An 18,647-nucleotide genomic window follows, 5' to 3' on the forward strand; every position below is an offset into this window, starting at 1 on the left:
TCTCACAGGAGGGGAGAGTAAGTTCCATATGCCTTTATATTTCTTTGTCTATGTATGATGAGAGGCAGTACTGATGGTGAGCTATTGTCCCACCTTTCAAACACTTCCTGCATTTTTAAAGCACTTTGGCAGAATTTCATTTGCTTGCTCACCTGAGGACTTCATAAACCTGCTGGTGCGTGGACAACACAAGATTAAATGCAAGCCCCCATCCTTACACCAGCAATGTCTGTTTGTTCTGCTGCACTGAGTCAGGCTGAATCTCTTCTCCCGCTCCTCCAGCCCATGCTGTTCCCCACAGAGCAGCAGGACAAACCTCCCTTTCCCTGCTCTATCTGACCAGGAGGAGGGATGGGGCAGCGCGGCTGTGACTTGGCTGTGGGCTCTGTGGCGAACACTGTGGTAGGTCCTGGTCAGTGCCAGTTTATGTGATGGAGATACTCTGTCCTTTAGGAAGTCCAGTGCTGTGCTTTTTACTGTTGTGTTACTTGGTAACTGCAAGGTGCCAAGCAGCAGGGTTATGAGAATAAGCAGCAGCTTCCACAGAGGCAGGAGTGAGTGATTACCGGGAGCACGGTGTGGGAAGTGCAAAACAAACACATGGTAGGTTTGGGAAGCTTCTTCACATACCTTGGCTGGCTGATAACAGGGAAGCCCAGCAAACAGCACGTTAACAGCGTCATGTTGTAGGAAAACAGTGGTGCAGGCTGGTGTCAGCGGGGAGCTCGGTGAGACCAAGCTGCCTCTCAGTTACTCTCCCGCGATTTCCCCCCTCCTCCACCACTCGTTTCCCTCGCTGTCATCCACGGGACCATGCTGAGGAGCGCATTGAAAATGCCACCCAGCAGGTTCAGAAGTCAGCATTATCAAAGGGAGAGGAGGTTCTCCTCTCACCCCAGGTCCCTCCAGTTCAGAATGTTACAGTTATCCAAGTAAAAACGGCAGTGAAATCTGAGGCGTGGAGACTGTGTGCACACATCAAACCCCATCATTCCTCCAATCATTCCCTTGCCCATTCATCACTAGCTATACAGGCAGGGAGCCAGACACGGTGGCACCACCACTTCTGCTTATACAGGCTCTAAATCAGTAAAGACGTATTTCTCCTTTTGACTGGTCTCAGCCTGTGCTTTCGCTGGGATTTCCAGGAATATCTTTTATTGTTTAAAGCAGAGGTGTTATATCAGACCCAATTATGATTTTCATTTCCTTAATAAGACAGATGTATAGCTGGCACAAGAACTTAATGGTTTCTCTGGGATATTTTATCCTGCTAGCTCTGTACCAAGATGAGCTCAAAACTTAGGCTTAGCTGTTGTTTCTTCCATCTTATTTAACAAGATGTGCTTTGACCAGTGCTAATTTTTCTGGCTCTCACTTTCATGTATGTGGTCCTCCTTTCCTTTCGGGGGGGAGAGTAGGATAGGGTGTGGCATAAATCTTGCCTTGCAGCACATGCCAGGCCTGGAAAAGCACTTAGAGAACACACAAGTCACTCGCCTTTGTAGCTGTTACCTCGGTGCACAGGTCAATTTGCAGTTCAACAACCTCTGACCTGCAACTGCATGCTTTCCCTAGACTTTGTTTCCTATGAGGTATCACCTCAGAGGTGAGTTCATCAGGAGCCAAATTTCTGTTTGTTAGATGCTGAGGAGCATACGTATCCTTCATGGAACCCAAAGGCTAGAAGGTTATTCCAAGAAGCTTGTTTTTAAGTTCACCTCTCTTTCTTTGTACTTACAGTTTATGTTAAACTTGATATACAATTCTAACACTACTCAGACAATCACAGCCTAACCTAAATGTTTCCAGTAGAAACAATGATCACAGTCACAGTACTGGGCACTGGCAGTAGCATGTATTAACACACAGTATTTGTACCTATTTGCAGTGAGGGCCTATGGCTCACTATGGCTTTTTTTTCTGAGGTTTCACACTAGGATACAGCAGCAACAAATTAAAACAGGCCTGGCACCAAGAATGACATATTTACCTAAGGCTTCAGTAAAGGTGATGACTTCAGCCCTGTTCAGACACATTTATTGAAGCAGTTCTTGAAATGCATTTCTACAAAACACTGTCAGGATGGGGGTAATGTGAGAGCTTATTTAAAAAAAAAAAAAATCTTCAGAGCATGTTGAGTGACTGCATCACCTTTCATCTGTCATGCTAAAATACTCATCTTTGCAACACGGAACAGCTAGAACCCTGTGCCAACTCTCTGAATTTTTTCTTTTAAAAAATATTCTCTCTGCTGTTTAATGGGTCTGCCACCATGGTTCCCAAGTGATACTTTATTTACCCTATATACACAGAGAACAAACCCAGCATCGATCCAAACAACCTCTGCCACTACCAGAAGTTTGGTTTATTGCTTTCTGTATAAGCAGATAGTATTGCCAAATAACTAAAATCTTAATAAGATGGATGCTTAGTGTTAGGCACTGATTCAGTATTTAAAGTAGACCTAATGTAGAATAAACTCAGCCAGTAGCATGAAGAAATCATGGCAGTGTTTTCCAAACTGATATTTAATGAAAGACTAAGGAAGTGTGAACAAATATTGATGGCTTTATGGAGCTTTTCTCTCAGTCCAAAGAACTTTTTAAAATTAAATAAACCAACAAAGTAGTACATAACTCTTCTGCTGGAAGTCAGAATTTTATGAGGTTTTGCTGCCTTAATGCCTTGCTAGTAAACAGTGTGGTATTTACATAGCACTCTCCAAGGGCCTGACTCTGCAGCCCATCTGTGCAGGATTTCACAGGTCTGAAGGGAACAGCTTACATGAGTGAAGGCTCTCTCTGAGCATGCATTCGTGTAAGTATCTGCTGTTTGTGAAATTAAGAGTGCATCTGCACACCAATCTGGATCTCCAACACCGAATGCCAGGATTATAAATTCTCCTGTAACTCCGAACTCACTCAATGCAGACTACCACAACTCCTGCCGATGCCGAGAGTTTGTTATGGATGTATTTACACTTTCTTAGGAATACACTTCTGTAAAATGTATTCTGAACATCCAGACAAAAATAGTTTTACCAGCTTTCAGAAAGTGGTGTTTAAACAAACAAGCAAAAATGCTAAAACCTTGCCTCAGCATCTACTAAGTTAATACACGTACATTTGCTCTAGAATAAATTTTTTTAAAAAAAAGTGTGTGAGTTCTTACATTCTATTTTCACCTACATTTTTCACATAAAAAATACACTTCAGTGAGTCATTATTGTCATAGTGCTGGACGATCAGGTCTTTCAAAGAATAAAAACTTAATAGACTTGAGTCAACTTGAGCTGACCAATTTGTATGCGGTGTTATGAAGGACGGTAATGCATGTTGCAGGGACTGGAGAGAGGATTCCATTTTATTATCAGGCTAAAAAAATACACAGCAAGAGTCATCCTGTGGCATGACCAGCCTAGGTCTTTGAGATGATCTCTGGTAGTTCAGCAGGTCTGCACTAGGACAGTATCATGCAACTCTAATGCATCTCATGTTTGCTGCATGTGTGCAACAGAAGTAACAGCAAGCATCAGCACCACTCCACACACAACCTACAGGAATGGAGGGACACTGTTTAGTGCCATTTATGTCTCTGATCACATGCATTTGGATAGGGGTGCTTCAGTCTGGGCTCTGTTTTTCCCTAAGGCACAAGGACCAACAGCAGGAAAAGATCAGTTTAGGACTGGATTTTGTTCCCCTTACCTCGATTCTTCAGTGGTGGCAACGTAGGGTGAAGGTGCTTGTTACAGTAATCTTGGCCTGTGCAACATTCAATAGATCTTCTTTGGTGTGGAATAGGAGTGTCCTGCAATAAGCAATTTAATAGAAAGCAAGTCATTCCCTGTGTTGTAAATATACATGACCATTCTGGCACTTGAAAGATGTGCCTGCTAGCTGGACTGCAATCTGCTACAGATTTCTAGGATCTGTGGAGTAAGGATTTCTGCCAACCAGCATATCCAGCAATATTTCATCTAGATAATTAAGACATTAATTCACTCCTAACTTACTCCTGTTAGTGCCTTAATGCTGCAGAAGGGACTGACTTTCTCTAATGGTGCAAGTCAGAACTGTGAAAGTCACATACATCCATCAGTTAGACCAAAAATGAGTTAATATGGGTATCCAAAACAGGTTAGCCAGGATAATACAAGAATTGCTGCGTGGACTAATTTAGCTGCAGCTTCTGGTCTTGTGAGAATAAAATACCTTCCATTAGCCTTAATTAGACCATTCCTATACTCATCTAAAACCATTTAAGTTTAACATGAGGAAAGGCAACTACCTTAAAACCACCATGCTTCATTGTCCGTACCCCTTCCATTCCTGCAGTGATACTTGTTTTCCATCAGGTGATCACTGTACTTGAAGGGAATATCTGGCACCAAAAAATCCCAAACCAAAGTGCAACTGGATGTAAAACATAGACATTGCTGCAGTCCATCAAATAATATCCTAACTAACTTTAGCTAGCATGGAGATTTGAGGAGTTAAGACTGCAATTCTCTAAATTCAAAGGTCCTCTGAGTAGGAATGTTACTAGTAACAGCAGTGCCAAAACCAAAAAGATGAGTTATTATTAGGAGCAGCTATAGTGTCATCTTTTGGGGATAGAAATGCACTCCCCTCAGCAATTGATACAGATCAACTATCTGCCAAATGAACAGAAGTGAAAAACATGGACACAGCAATGTCTGTTGACTGCACTTTAATTGAAAACTATCAAAAATTCAAGTGACCCTCTGGCAGAAAATGCTTCCTCACCCGACACTGGAAGTCTGAGCCCTCTAATCCAAGACATCCCTTGGTGACTAAATGTCCACCGGACTCATCTTCTTCTATTATGGTGAAGCAGTAGCCATCGGTGCTGTGGATTGGAAAGAATGAATCAGGAAAAGGCACAGAAGTGAAAAATGTGCTGTTGAATATTGTCTTAAACTTTTCTCCCTGCCAGGCAAATCTGCCATTCACAAATTGACACGCAGGGGCTGCTGCGGACCAGCTCCTGCACACACAGAGGAGGCTCTGCCTTGGAGCTGTGCACTTACCTTTGCAGCATTTCACAGCCCACGCCCGACTAGCAAGCACCCCAGTTCTCTGCCTGTGGTCATTAGTGTGTTAAGATTTTGGAGACCTATACAAAGCAAGCTTCAGTGCTACACAAGGTCTGCCTTGAGTGCAGGAACAAGGCACCGGTATTTGCACCATGGTAGAGACCTGAAGAAACACTTTGGAGATACTAAGTGTAAAATATTATCAAGAGTGATTCATGATTCCTGTTTTAACCATATTATGAACTGCAACACTCTTGTGTATGAGTCCTTGAGTTATCATCAACACCCTTCATAGATGTTTACTCGGGTCATAAGCCTGAAGTGATCCATAATGCTTCCGTTTACAAGAACGTGCACCACGGAGGGCAAATATACTAACAGATGGCTAGATGGTGCTGGTGATAAATGTCCTTCCTTGATGAAGGCCAAACGCCTGAATGCTATGGAAAGAGGGGCTGGAGGGCATGGAAAGGGTGGCTGCATTTTATTGAGACTGCTGTACATTAACTTCTCAGCACTCTCAAGGAGATACATAACATGTAGGAAACAAAACTGACTGATTTGCAGGAAGAAGATCCAAAAAGAAAGAAAAAACTCTTTAATATAAGATATTCAAGGCACAGAAGAATAAAATACTCTGTTATTTCCCCAGGAAAATAACACTGGCTATTACGTGCAATGAGTATTTTTCAGAAGAGAAGAAACAAACTCAGTTAAAACAAGGAAATAAAAAGAAAAAAAGATTAGAAAACTTAAATACAGCAAAATTTCAGATGATTTGCTCCTTACTTGAATGAAACAAGAGTCTAAAGAGCACCAGCAGCAAAGGCAATGAAGATGTAGGAAACGAGAGGCACGGTTACACATTTAAGAGACAAACACAATTTGTAAGTATTAGCTACACAACAGAGAGATGCTGCATAGGATCACGTCAAACATCTTCCGTGGCATACTTTGATAATAGTGGGGCAGGGCCTAGCCACGGTAAGCTTATTACTTTAAAAAATAATCTATCATGGGTTACTGACTTCTGGATCTGAAAAGTAACCAGCTGCAGGTTATAAATGACTTTCTTGGAGAAGCCAGCGATGACTTCTACCCTCCTTTGACATTGTACATACGAGCGAGGCAAAGGAGACAGTGACCCTTCTGGGCAGCAACCACCTTGATTTCATTGCTTAAGCTGAAAAGATAGGAACGATAGGATTGCCAGGAGAGACTGTAAGGAATCCATTAGAGTAGAATATTATATTAGATTAGGTTTTATTTGTTTGCATGGTGCCTTTGATTCGAAGTAATGAGTAAGTTTAACCCAGGGGACAGAGCAACAAAACAATAAATTGCCATCAAATGAAATACAAAAATGGACTCCACAGCTAACAGTCCTCAGGAAAAAACCCAAAACTCTTGGTTTATCAAAGAAAAGCAGAGGGAGGAAAAGTCAAATTGTTTGCAAAAGGGAAAAAAAGAAACAGAAAGTCAGCAGCTTTAATTCTGTTTTTCTGACTTGTCATATGGGATTCTGATTCTTAGCTCACTTCTGAAAATTAAATTTAGGCTCCTCATGCACTTTACTCCCTCTAGAAATTTTACTCCCTCTAGAAATTTTACTCCAAATTTAAAAAGAAAAAATCAGATTGGAATGAAGACGTTATAAAGCTCCAACAATAAGAATAAATCATGTTCTTTACAGACATTAGAATAATGAAGGAAAAGTGAGAGAAAAAATAGCATTGCTAAGCAGAATAAACACTGGTAGAGCTTGCTCCTACCTCTAAGAAAAACAAAAACAAATCCAAACAACAAAAAGTTTTCATGCAATAAGAACTCATTATCTTTTTGAAAATTTCTGAGGTGTTTGGGTGAGAGGGAGGAGTGACTCTTCTGAAAAGAAAGAAGGATCTCCTACCTGCCTTCCCCCTCCTGCCCCTGACCTGTTCTCCCGGTTCACAGGATGTCAGATGGACCACACACTGCAAGTAAAGGGCAGGGCACACCCCTGCAGCTTTATTGATTACCCCACCTCATACCTGCCTATGGTAGAAATGGAACTGTTCTTACTAAGATAGCAAGTAACAAGTCAGAGATGTGTGCACAGTCTCAAATTTTGTGTTTATTATGGTGACTACACAAAGAAACATCTGTACGTCACTGGTACAAGTAAAGCAGTATGAAAAACTTATTCTTCACTTCCTAGGAAAAAAAATCTGCAGTACAGAACTGGTATTTTCTTAAAATCTGCAATTTGAATTCTAATTTTGTGTAATTTGATCCTGCAAATGGTGTGTAAAGAAGGAATTCAATGTGATGTTACTGGATACATCTGGGTACACATCCAGTAACCTCCTCCACTGAAGCACCATCTTATAAGAGTATGGTGCAGGAGAGTGATTAAATTCACTTGGACATGATTGCTAATAAGCACAGATTTGCTGTGTTACATATTTGCCAAGAGTGAATTTTTACAGCTGAGCCAAATACCAGGAAAATAAAGGGAGTTAACAGAGGAACACTGACAGACACTGATAGAGAAGGTACTGCTACAATTACACATTACCACAAAGAAAGCAGGGACCTTAACTCAGACCTTTCCTAAATGTCAGAAGAAAGGAACCAAGGCCAACAGCTTTGCAGATGCTCACACAGATGTCCTCACTGGCCAGCAGCCATTTCTCACAGGAGATGTGATTCCTCAGCTACCAAAACCTGCCTGCTGAAGGTTTCCCATCCAGCTCTGTGCGTGACACAGCCAAGGATGACAATATACAACTTTAAACAGCAGCATCTTTCCCTCATTCAATGCCTATCACAAAGAGACAGGTAACTTTCATAACTTGATGAAAAGACCCCATATCTTTATTTCAAATGAGTCCATACAAGTGGTATTACTTTTGTCCACTCCTCCTCTATATATTTCCAATTTTGTTACCAGAAAGAGCAAGATCATCTTTTCACTTCCATCCAAAGCAACATGACAAGTCCTTGTGCTCTTTTTTAAATGATCAAAAAATTCCCTGCATGAAGGACTAAATTCAAAAATAAACATAAACATTAAAAAATTGAAAGGCTAACATCTAAGATCTCACCATAGCTCCTTTATCAGAAAACATTCAGCTTTTCCCTAAAAATCTAAGTTGCTTAAAACAAAAGTTGCCTGAACTCAGTGCTTTGGCTACTGTCAAAGTCTTCCTTCTTCTACATACCAAAGTACAAAGAAAATTCAATCATATCATCTGGAGAACAGAAGAATGAAAATAACACCACTCAAGTGAATTATCACCTCTGGTAACACTGCAAAAGCTACCTAATTATTTTATTGCTTTAGATAACCAAAGACACAGTTGGGCAGAAATACGATCCGGTAGGCAACACATAGGAACTTAAGCTTTATCAGCCCAATCTTTAAAACTGTCAGCATTTATTTGTGCAAGAAAATAGAGTGTGACAAGGCACCTAATTAGCTTCTGCCTTTACTGCAATTCCATTACAGTCAAAGCCAATTATACGTAACACCACATTTTAAAATATGCAATTAATTATGATTAGACACAACTGTCCGTGCATTCACTTTGAACACACAAAACTTGAAATGGAACAGTAAAACAAGGCCCTGGTTGTGTTCAAAGCAGCTTTGACCTTCTTTACTGAAAGCCTTTTATGAACCACACGGATGTTCAGAAAGAAAAATTAAGTTTCAACATGCAGCAGTTTAACACATCCTTTACAAGCAGAGGATTGTGAGCCTTCTCCAAAGGTTTTAACTGTCAGGGCCTTGAGTGCACTAACATTTTTCAATTGGCCAGAGTGGCCCCATTTGTGATCCCTCTTCCCCTCTACACAGAACCCCTGAGCAGTGGTACAGGGGTGCCTGTCTCCAGCCATGGGAAGGGCTATTGAAGGAGCTGTCTCTGCCCGCTGTGTTCAGATACCCGTGGGGAAACGTGGTCCTGCTGAGTGAGGACATGGCCAGCCCTGGCATCAGCCTCAGCTCCTGGCTTGGCCCCCTTTTGCTTCACCCTGGCGTTAACCCTCCCTTGATGAGCTCACCCTGTAATGGGTCTTCCAGAACTCACTGTGCTCACAGACTGCCCCATTTTTAAAAGCACACTCTAACTAGAGCTACTGCTTTTCTGCTGAGATAGAAAACCATTCTGTCTTTTAAGCTGCAGTGTTATCCTTAGCTCTCTAAAGTATTGTTGGATTTAAAGTGCAGAACTATAAAGAAAGGGAAATTCTGTATAGGAACACAGCAGGCTGTCAGAGGATTTGATACACATGTGATTAAAGAATATTGGCTTTTAAATTTCTACAAATACAGTTATGGAGAGGATTTTAAATGGCCACCAGATGTCCCCATTTTTATATAAACATTCAGACCACTGGTACTATGGGCAGGATCTATACCTCAAAGATGAATACCTGTGGTAGCAGATAAAAATCTTCATGTGAGATGATAGACTGCTTTTTATGAGAAAATTTTAATGGTGACTGCAATAGGACTAGCTATTCTATTTTGAGAGCATTAATTTAAACACAGCTGGAAATGCTTTTCCATTGAACTTTCAGAGGTTCTTGCTCCTGGGCTCATAAAATACTTCACTGCTTTAGTAAGAACCCTGGTAAGTACAGTGGCTGATGCTCTCCAGAGCCCAAGCCCTGGCTGTGGATGTACTCAGTGAATTTCCTGGGTGTCAGAGCTTTGACAGGCCCTTGGGTGCCCTAAAACACACTGGCTTATTCCTGTTGGGCCGGCAGGCCAAACTTTGAAGGTCCAAGCACAGCCCAAAGCACAACAGATTGACAAGAGGTTTGATTTTTAAATTTTTCTTAGAAATATAAAATGCAAAAGGCTTTTAGTGGCTACATTTGAGGCAAGCAGATAATTAATGCAATAACTTTTAATCTGAAGCAGTCAATTTATTCTTCAGACAAACACTGCAATTAATACTTCTTGAACTTCAAAATGAAGAAACTTCCTTTATAGTGAGGCTCAGTGATTCCCCAAGTGCTTTAAAATTGTGCCAACAGTCATTCACACAGGATAAAATACGAAAGTTACTGCCTGACTAGTAGGATGATCCCAAAACTCAGGGGAAGTGAATAATCCCTCCCAGCCTGGTTGGTTGTGCTCAAATCTTTTGAAACTTGGTCTCTACCCAGCCAACTAACCAGATATGTAATAAGCAGCTAACCAGACACCTAATAACCACTCTTTCCCAACAGTAAACTCAGGATCCTATTTTCTCTGTCATCCATAATTCCAGCTGGGTAGAAGGGAATTTAAGAAAGGAATGGTTACCCTAACAGTTAAACAGATGCAGGGAAAACAAGGGGTCCTTCACACCTCACTGCAGCTCTCACGCCAAGGCAGTGGGAGCCATAGCAATGATCACCATCATGAACAGGATTACTGCTGACAAGCCATGAAGGCAACGCATTTAAACTAATTTAATTTGTTTTATATTACTCCAAACTCCTCAGCAATTTTTAATTTATGCTGTTGCTCACTGGGCAAGTGGCAAGGTGGGTACTACTCAGGTGAGAGCACAGGGCAGGAAAGAGGAGTTGATCTAAAGCAAGTCTCCTGACTGTTCCAGGAAACTTCTGACTGGACAGAAAAGGGATTAATATTTGGGGTAAATTCCAGCTTTAACTATTATTTTGATGTCTAAATTGGAAAAAATAATTCTGTCACCAAAGAAGAACATTCAAGCCTGAAGTCTTCAAAGATTTGAAGACAAAAGGGGTTACAATTTTGTGCTTTATTGCCACTTAACTGCCCATCCTTGGGCATTAACACCTAAAAAAAAGTTTGACATTTGACACCACAAGGGGGACTCTGAAGAGAGCTTCCTTAAAGTACTGCAGTGAGGGAAAATGCACAAATCCATTCTAACAGGACATTTACTCTTAGTTCCATGAAAAATACTTAATGTCAAGGATACCTACAAAGCGATGTGCAACAGCAGGCCAACCCAGCTGGGGTATAAACCTTGTTCAGCTGGTTCCTTAACATTGATCCCTTTGTGCTTCCTAATTCATGGATTTAAAAGTCATCTGCAACTTCCCTGTTGCTGCGTGTGTGAGACAGCACATGAAAGCTGTGACTCTTGCTGGGCAGGAAGAGGAAACAGCTGATTTACACTGTGGGGGATCTGCAAATTGATATCAGAGTGGGGTTTTATAGCTTTCAAACTGACTGCCGTGTGAGAGCAGTTAGGTCTAACTCCTGGCTGGAGCATGGGTTTGTAGGAAGAGGTTAGAAAGGGGAAATGGTATTTACAGCTGTCACCAAAACTCTGATACATTTTAGTGGGAAACTGCAGGCTGAGAAGAATTAAGTCAGGCTGTAAAACTACACTCAAAAATCCAACAAAGCAGTCGGTATCTTCAGCAACCTTAGACCTCCCCATTTATCTTTTAAATATGCTGCCTTGAAGAGCTGACACAGTGTTTGACTATCTCACCTCAAACAGCTCTGCATCTCCAGCTGGGCTCAATCTGTGCCCTGCTTCGATGCTTCTCTGACTCTCACAGCTCCACCAGGCTATGAGCTGATAGTTGGTATCTCCAGTATCACACCTGCTCCAGCTAAGCAGAGAAGTTTAAATTCCTCATATGGAGCACGAAGAGCTCAGCCCAACTTTGCTGCAGCTAAAACAAACTCTACCTGCATCTCAAGCCAAGACAGAGGTTCACTGAACCTTCATTCAACCTTCATTCAACAGCAGTTGTATGTGTCCAGCAGGAGCTGCTTTTGGGTAGGGCAACAGCAGCTTGGTCCCACCACAGGTACCCTCAGTCACCTCAGCTTGCTTCAGCCAGTGCAGAGCCTTCAAAGAGCTTGTGCACATCTGAACCTGCCTCTCCCCCAGGGAGCCAAAAGGTCCTGAGGAAGCAGAATCCAACCCAAATGAGAAATCTGTAGTACTCTAAGAATGAAATCAAACAGAAGGCTAGAGCGAGTAGATTAAAACACTCAACAGTTCACCTCAAGATAGTTTTCCTTTCAGCACAGAAACAAAAAAAAAAAAAACCCAGAGCCTTCAGAACCTACAGATACAGCTGTTGCAGACACAAAGACAGACCAGGGTTCTTATAAATAGTGTTCTATTGAGACTGATTATAAATTTATAAGCATTTACTGACATTTCAATATATCTCCATTAAGTGTCCTCTCATTAAATGCATGCACCTTTAAAAACAAAGTTCGACCTTCAGAATATTTCATATGCAATGCATTAAAACAAGTATTATCTAAAATAATAAATATGTATATACCCTAACAAAAACAACCAAACAAAAAAACCCCAACAAACAACCATGTAGCTGATATCTAGGTAAAATTTACTTCTGATTTTCAGACACAGTGAAAACCAACTCACTTACATATTACTGCTTAAACAAAACCTGCGACACCCAGCTTGGGATTGCTGAGCTACCACAAATACATTTTCCCATGTTTCATCACCAGATATCCCACAAACCTGCAGGTACTGTTGACTGAGTCCTCGGGGCAGTGGTGGTGGCACTGGCAGGACAGCTTCTTCTGGGGAGGAGCAGGGGCCGTACTCTCACCATCTTTTCTGCTCTCCATGCTCAGCTTGCCAGAACTTCGCAAGGGCATTTTGTCTAGAAAATTGGCTGTAAGAGAGGAAGAAAAAAAAAGCATTGCAAGACTTGAAATGAAGGCTTTAAACTACTTCTACCCATCAAAATTTAAGAAAGTTATTTGAGTTGAGTGTTCACTACAGAGTCCTTTTCTGTAGTTTGAAATGGTCACCATGTTTGAGGCTCATTGGACCTCGGTGGTACTAGATCAAAGGTGCTGATGTTCAAGTTCTGCCACTGCCAAGAGATATATTTTGCTTTTATTATTATATATTGCACAGTACTCACAGCTTTTCTTCTGTTGCATTACACAGGTCAAATCCTTGGTTACACCTCTGAGCTTTCTTTATCTCTACAGCACTTGGCACAGATCTGTAGCCACTGAACCCCATTAAAATCAATGGGATTTATGGTACTCCAGGCAGAACAGAACATGGGCATCCAATTTAACAAAGACTTAACAGAAAGTGATGTTCTTTCAAGTTCAGCAGCACGTTCTGTCACTGAATTGCAAAAGCACTGCTTGGAAAACAAGGGAAAGAGCTAATTTCTGTAAAAGAAAAGTCTATAAACAAAGTAAAGGACAAGAATGTGGTTTAGAATGAACAATGCTGAAATATATAGAGATGACTATTTCTAAAAATATCAGAGTACTGAATCTCCATGGAGCTGGTGGAGTACAGCTGGACATGCTGGTGATAGGCTAGGAGTTGTTTAAGCAACCTCCTCCCCCCAGCTTTACTCATAAATACCAGCTTTCAGTCCTTGTGAATGTTTTAAGCCTCAAAGACAAAAATGAGATTAGCATGAAAAGCTTCAACTGGCAGTTCCCCATTTCCCTTTTGGTTCCCTGTAAGAAATCTTACCAAAGAGTCATTTACAAGCAGCTTTCTCCAACAGAGTAGTTGAAGAGCAGGCTTGAAGTTCTTGATTTACTGGTAAGTCTTTAGAAACAATTGGTATTATAATTATTTTGATTGCCCTTTACTCTAAAATTTCCCCAAATCTCCATCATTAGGACTCATATATTGTGGAGCTGACAAAAAAAATTTATCCTTTTTAGCTCCCTACAAAGAGATAAGGTGGGCCAACAGGCAGAGGGGATGGGGACAAGTAGCTACACTTCAGGGCTTGGATGGCAATCAACAACTGAGGTGAGAGTGAGGCTGAACGACTCTGAAGCAGTAAGGCTAGAGGAAGCACTGGGCTGTTCTACCAGTCCTTGCCTTTAAGAGGACTGAAAATGCCCAGTCTGGGCTCCTGGGTTCATGGGACCCACCAGGGCACATCATGCCTCCAGCTGCATACCCCTCCTGGCCTGTGCCAGCTCTGGTAGCACAGGATAGGCACGGACAGGCACTGGGAACAACTCGCAGACAGGCTTTAGTTTTCTTCCGTGTAACATGAGGGTATGCAAGCTTACCCCCAGCAAAGGCAGGAAAAAGGCGTGACTTGTTAGCTCTGGGAGAAGTGGGGCTTTACACATAAGAACACTGCATTTAGAGAAGTGCTAGCTTTTTTCGCATCATAGCCCTTCCACTCCTTGCACATTCCTTGCACAAGAGGTGTATTAATAATATTAAGGTGACACACATGAAAGAGAATCATTCACCATGCCAGACTAATACTCCTATCAAACACAAAACTCATACAGCTTGACCTTTGCTCAGTACCTCTGTATCCCACTGAAACTGACTGGCTTTTTGATTAGCTCACCTCTTTCCAAAGTCAAACCAGAACACCAGTTACAAAACATGTACAAACTATGGGCTTGTAACCCTTGTGCCCAGCATTAAGATACAAACTGGATTCATGACACAACTGGCTGTCAGTCCCATACTGTTTCTACTAACATTTGGCAAAATTAGAACTAAATGCATGAGTTCATTCAAGATGCATTGTGTGTATGTGTGGCTGTGTACTTGCAGCTGTACCTTAGTACAGTAGATGCTTAAATTAAGGGGGAAAAAAGGAAATTTTGTTTATTTCTCCTAATATGATTACACAGCCTGTGTATAACAAAGTAATATCAACAGATGTTTGCTCCCTGGGTCACAGGATTAGGGATTACGTAAATTCTCTTTCAATCAGCAATTTTTGCAATTCTTGTCTGTATTACTTTGTTACCATTGAATGGGGAATGTTCAGCCATTAATGTTCCTGTCTAGAATTTTCAGACTTCAAGCTCATGAGGCAACCAAGTGAACTTCTAACTCATGAGAGTAATAATTTGCTCTGTACATCATGTCCATGGCTCTTTTTACAAGCTATTTGCAGTTTCAGCAGCGATCTTTCCCCAACAAGGAGTGTAAAGACAACAGCATCTTGCACCTAGCACAAAAAAAGGGGGAAAGGTTTAATTACACATTTGATGGTGCCTGAATATGCTAAATTTAGACAGCTAAATACCATCCTAGTAGTATATACAATCATAGATCATTCCTTTTTCCAACAAGCATATAAGTCAGTCATATCCCAATTCAGACTGTGCCACATCACTCAGGGATGTGATCATGAACAGCTTCTGCAAAACCTGCCCTAAACAACAACAGCTTACACCCAGAGACCCGGCTGTACTCCCAGATAGAGTAAGACAGGTGGAAGTTGCTGAATTAGAATCAAAACTCTGAAGTACCATCAAAGCACCACAGGTGGCTATTTAGAGATGTAGCTTACTTTTTTAGAAAATACAGTACAGATAGGCTCTCATTCAAATTTACACTCTCCAAAAGCTGTAATTAGGAATGTAGCCTAGGATTGTGCTTTCATCTAATGCCCAGGGTTAAAATTAGTGCAAAATCATTGCAGTTCAGCGTCAAATTTAAATCAGATAAAACTAAGATGCAGGAATAAGATATTTTAAATCAAGCTCTTTTCTGTCTTCTAAAATGTAAAACTCTCCTCACTCTATTCTCTTGCTCCTTTCATGCCTTCATTTCCTGGCTGCTAGCTAAATTGATGGGCAGAACTTTTGCCTCTGAAATTCAGGTGTCTCACCTAACAGATAACCATGGAGCATGTAAGAACTCTTCTCCTACTCTGAGCTGAGTTTCAACAAGGTCTCTTGACTTCTGTGTCTGCTTGACTTCAGCTCACAAAGATTTTCCAGCAGTCCCTTCCCCAAAATGAAACATGTAGGAAGGAACTCACAAGAGCTTTCCAGCTTGGCAACAAGTTCCTCCTGATTTCAGGTGTGAAAAGCACAGTTTGGGATGGTGAACAGCTTGTTCATCTTGCATTTGCTGCTGTTCTGTAACAAGCACATGTTGGTCATGCAGCCCTGACTCTGTCTAGGGTTTAGAAGCCCTTTGGGTTTTGAAAGCTCTCCTAGAGCCTTGAAAGCAAGGGATTGCAGGCTATTTAAGTTTGGCTGCTTCTTTGGATGCTTTTTTGCTGTAGCCTGTTCTGTTGCAGTCTGCTTATGGTCAGCTTCCCATCCCTGATGCACTGAGTACAGCTTGGGAGAACTGCAGAAAACCACAGGTATCAAAAATGAGGTTATTTTAGTCTGCTGAGAAACTTACTGACTGCATCAGGGACTTCACCAAAGCAGTTGAGAGCCTGAAGTTCACCATCAGACTGGTACACCTTCATCAAGTTTAGTTGATTTTCTCAGCTTAACTCTCTTTTTCCACTAAAATTCACCAGCATGTACAAGGATTGGCAGTCAGCCGCCAGGGCTTTGATGTCTCTTTGGAGTGCTGCTCTTGGGAAATATTTTCCTCTCTAGGACTGGGACCACTGAAAACTGTGATGTGATGGTCTCTGTATGAATCTCTGCCTGAGAATGGGGACTGTGTGGAGCATGTTACTGCTTTGTATTTTCCGTATGTGTTAGTGTGTCTCTCCCTCCATGCTTTGAGCTCCTTTATGGAAAGGTAAATCTACAAAGATCCTGAATCCAGGAGAAGGAAAACAAGGAAAATGAAGTGCTGTAAAATGAAAGTCATTCTCATGGTCATCCAGGGTAATGTTAATGTCTAGCTTAAACCCCTACTAACCTCCATTGTCAACAAATAATACTTCTTGGATATATTCTTCCATCTGTGAGCACTAAGACTTGCAGTAAATACTTTGCCATGTGGCAAACCCTTTCATGGTATTTCAGCTAGTTCTGCTATCCTTTTTTTAAATGTGTGAGAAGCGATCACAGATCCCCACTCCACAATGACAAAGAAGTAACTATGAGGATAAATTCTAACTTGGTTTCAAACAATGTTGCTGCTTGACAGTTTGACAGGTCTGCAGACAGTGGGACCTCGCACACAAAGGGAAAATCACCTATTTAAGCTTTACATTTACTCACATAGGTGCAGAAAAAACATCTGATCTAGAGAGCCAGTCTCTCAGTGTACACTCAGTCCTCAAGCTCTCTGCCATGGCTGCCAATAAGTACTTCAGCCACTGCCAACTGCAGCCATAGTTATGTGATTTGGACAGAAATCTCTCCACTAGAATCTGGATAAAGCCCAGTAACTCATTTCACACTGGCCCACAGCCATGGGATGGTAATGACTTTTGGGCACCACTCTGATTCAACAAGTCTGGTAATGCAGAAGGTGAAAAGCTCTTTATTCTGTTTCTCTGTATTCTGTTGTTTGAATTTGAAGCCGTTCTGTTCCTGGAGGATGGAGAATCAGCAATAGTTATCTTAACAGATTGATTTCTGTGCCACAGCTGTGTGATTTACGTGCTGCCTATGCAGTGACAAAAGCAGATCTCTCATGACCTTGCATGGGTTTGTCAGGAGTAAAAGTCAGATTTCCTCCTTCCCCAGACGGATGCTAAGGACCAATTAAAAAAAAAAAGTATCGGAGTTTTGTGCTTACTCCTCTTTCTACACAGGGTATTTGAAGCCTCAGATTGGTCCAATGCCATCCATTCACATTTTCCCAGTCCAATAACAACATCTGGCCACTGACTGGGAGCAAGGCTTACTGCTTCACAGAAGGCACACACCTGGGAAGCTTTACACATTATGGAATAGCTGTTTCAATGCTCCTTTAGACAGGAAATTAAGGATATTCATACAAAAGTGTCTTAACAGTAACTGAAAACAAACCAAAACAACGCAAGCCTGAGAAGAAAATCAGTCAACGTGATAAAATAGTTAGATGGAAATTTTAAACCACAAGGTGACTCCATCTATGCCCTGCACTGATCTACATAGTGTGCCTTTCCTCAAAACAGACTTTTATTAAAATACAAAACTAACTTGCAACACCCTGCTGGAGTTTCCTATGCCATATCATAAACCACAGCCTGATGACTTCCCACCAGGCCAGTGTTATACCATCAACATGATTGTTTTAGGAGAAGGGGAAGTAAGAAACTGCTAACTCGCTGTACTTTACAGTCATCAGATAAAAGAATTTCCATGCGATATTTCTTGGCAAATAGTCAGCAGTGAAAATACAGCACGGTTAAAGGACTTGAAATAAATTACACCTCTTAACTCAGCCTGATCTACTGTATAAAATAGTCAAGAGGTAACAGTAAAACACTTCTTTAGTGGTGATAATTATGTAACAGAGAAGGAAAACTGGACCATGACAGTTTCCCTCTGCTGGATATTCAAGGCTACCATAAAGCTCAAGGAAGTATCAGATGCTGAGACCTTCATATTTTTGATCCAAAACCACAGTAAACAAAATCTGGCATTAATACACCAGAAAAAACGAAAACAACATGCTTTGCTATTCAGTGTGTGACTACATTGCACTAGTGAGCCCAAACTGAGACTGGTATCAATCTGTGTTTGAAAATAGCTGTACCTTGATATACATCCACTGTAATAAACTGAAATACCAAAACAACTGTAACATTGTGGGGCCTATGTATGATTTGCACCATTTCCCACCTGCCCTGGATTTTCTGTACACCAAAATACAGAGAATCTGCAAGTTGCTCCTTCTCATCTGTATATTTCAAAATTTGGGGCACTTTTGCTTCTATTCATGATGAAAATAAGATT

The 18,647-nt window shown here is 41.3% G+C and overlaps 1 protein-coding gene across 5 annotated transcripts in view; it reads right to left on the reverse strand.

Moving 5' to 3' along the window:
* BMPR1B (bone morphogenetic protein receptor type 1B) overlaps positions 1–18,647 on the reverse strand; it is a 234,429-nt gene that overhangs the window by 17,213 nt on the left and 198,569 nt on the right. For all 5 annotated transcript variants that reach the window (XM_042049635.1, XM_042049633.1, XM_042049634.1 and 2 more), the window contains 3 exons: positions 12,550–12,706; positions 4,773–4,875; positions 3,711–3,813 (listed from right to left, as the gene is read on the reverse strand). In XM_042049635.1, coding sequence (XP_041905569.1) covers positions 3,711–3,813; positions 4,773–4,875; positions 12,550–12,689 — 346 coding nt within the window. In that variant the 5' untranslated portion in view covers positions 12,690–12,706. The remainder of the gene's footprint in view (positions 1–3,710; positions 3,814–4,772; positions 4,876–12,549; positions 12,707–18,647) is intronic.

This window comes from Corvus kubaryi, unplaced genomic scaffold (assembly GCF_017639235.1).
Source record: "Corvus kubaryi isolate FWS band 111438036 unplaced genomic scaffold, C.kubaryi_AGA036_p1.0 71, whole genome shotgun sequence".
In the NCBI taxonomy this organism is placed as follows: Eukaryota; Metazoa; Chordata; class Aves; order Passeriformes; family Corvidae; genus Corvus; species Corvus kubaryi.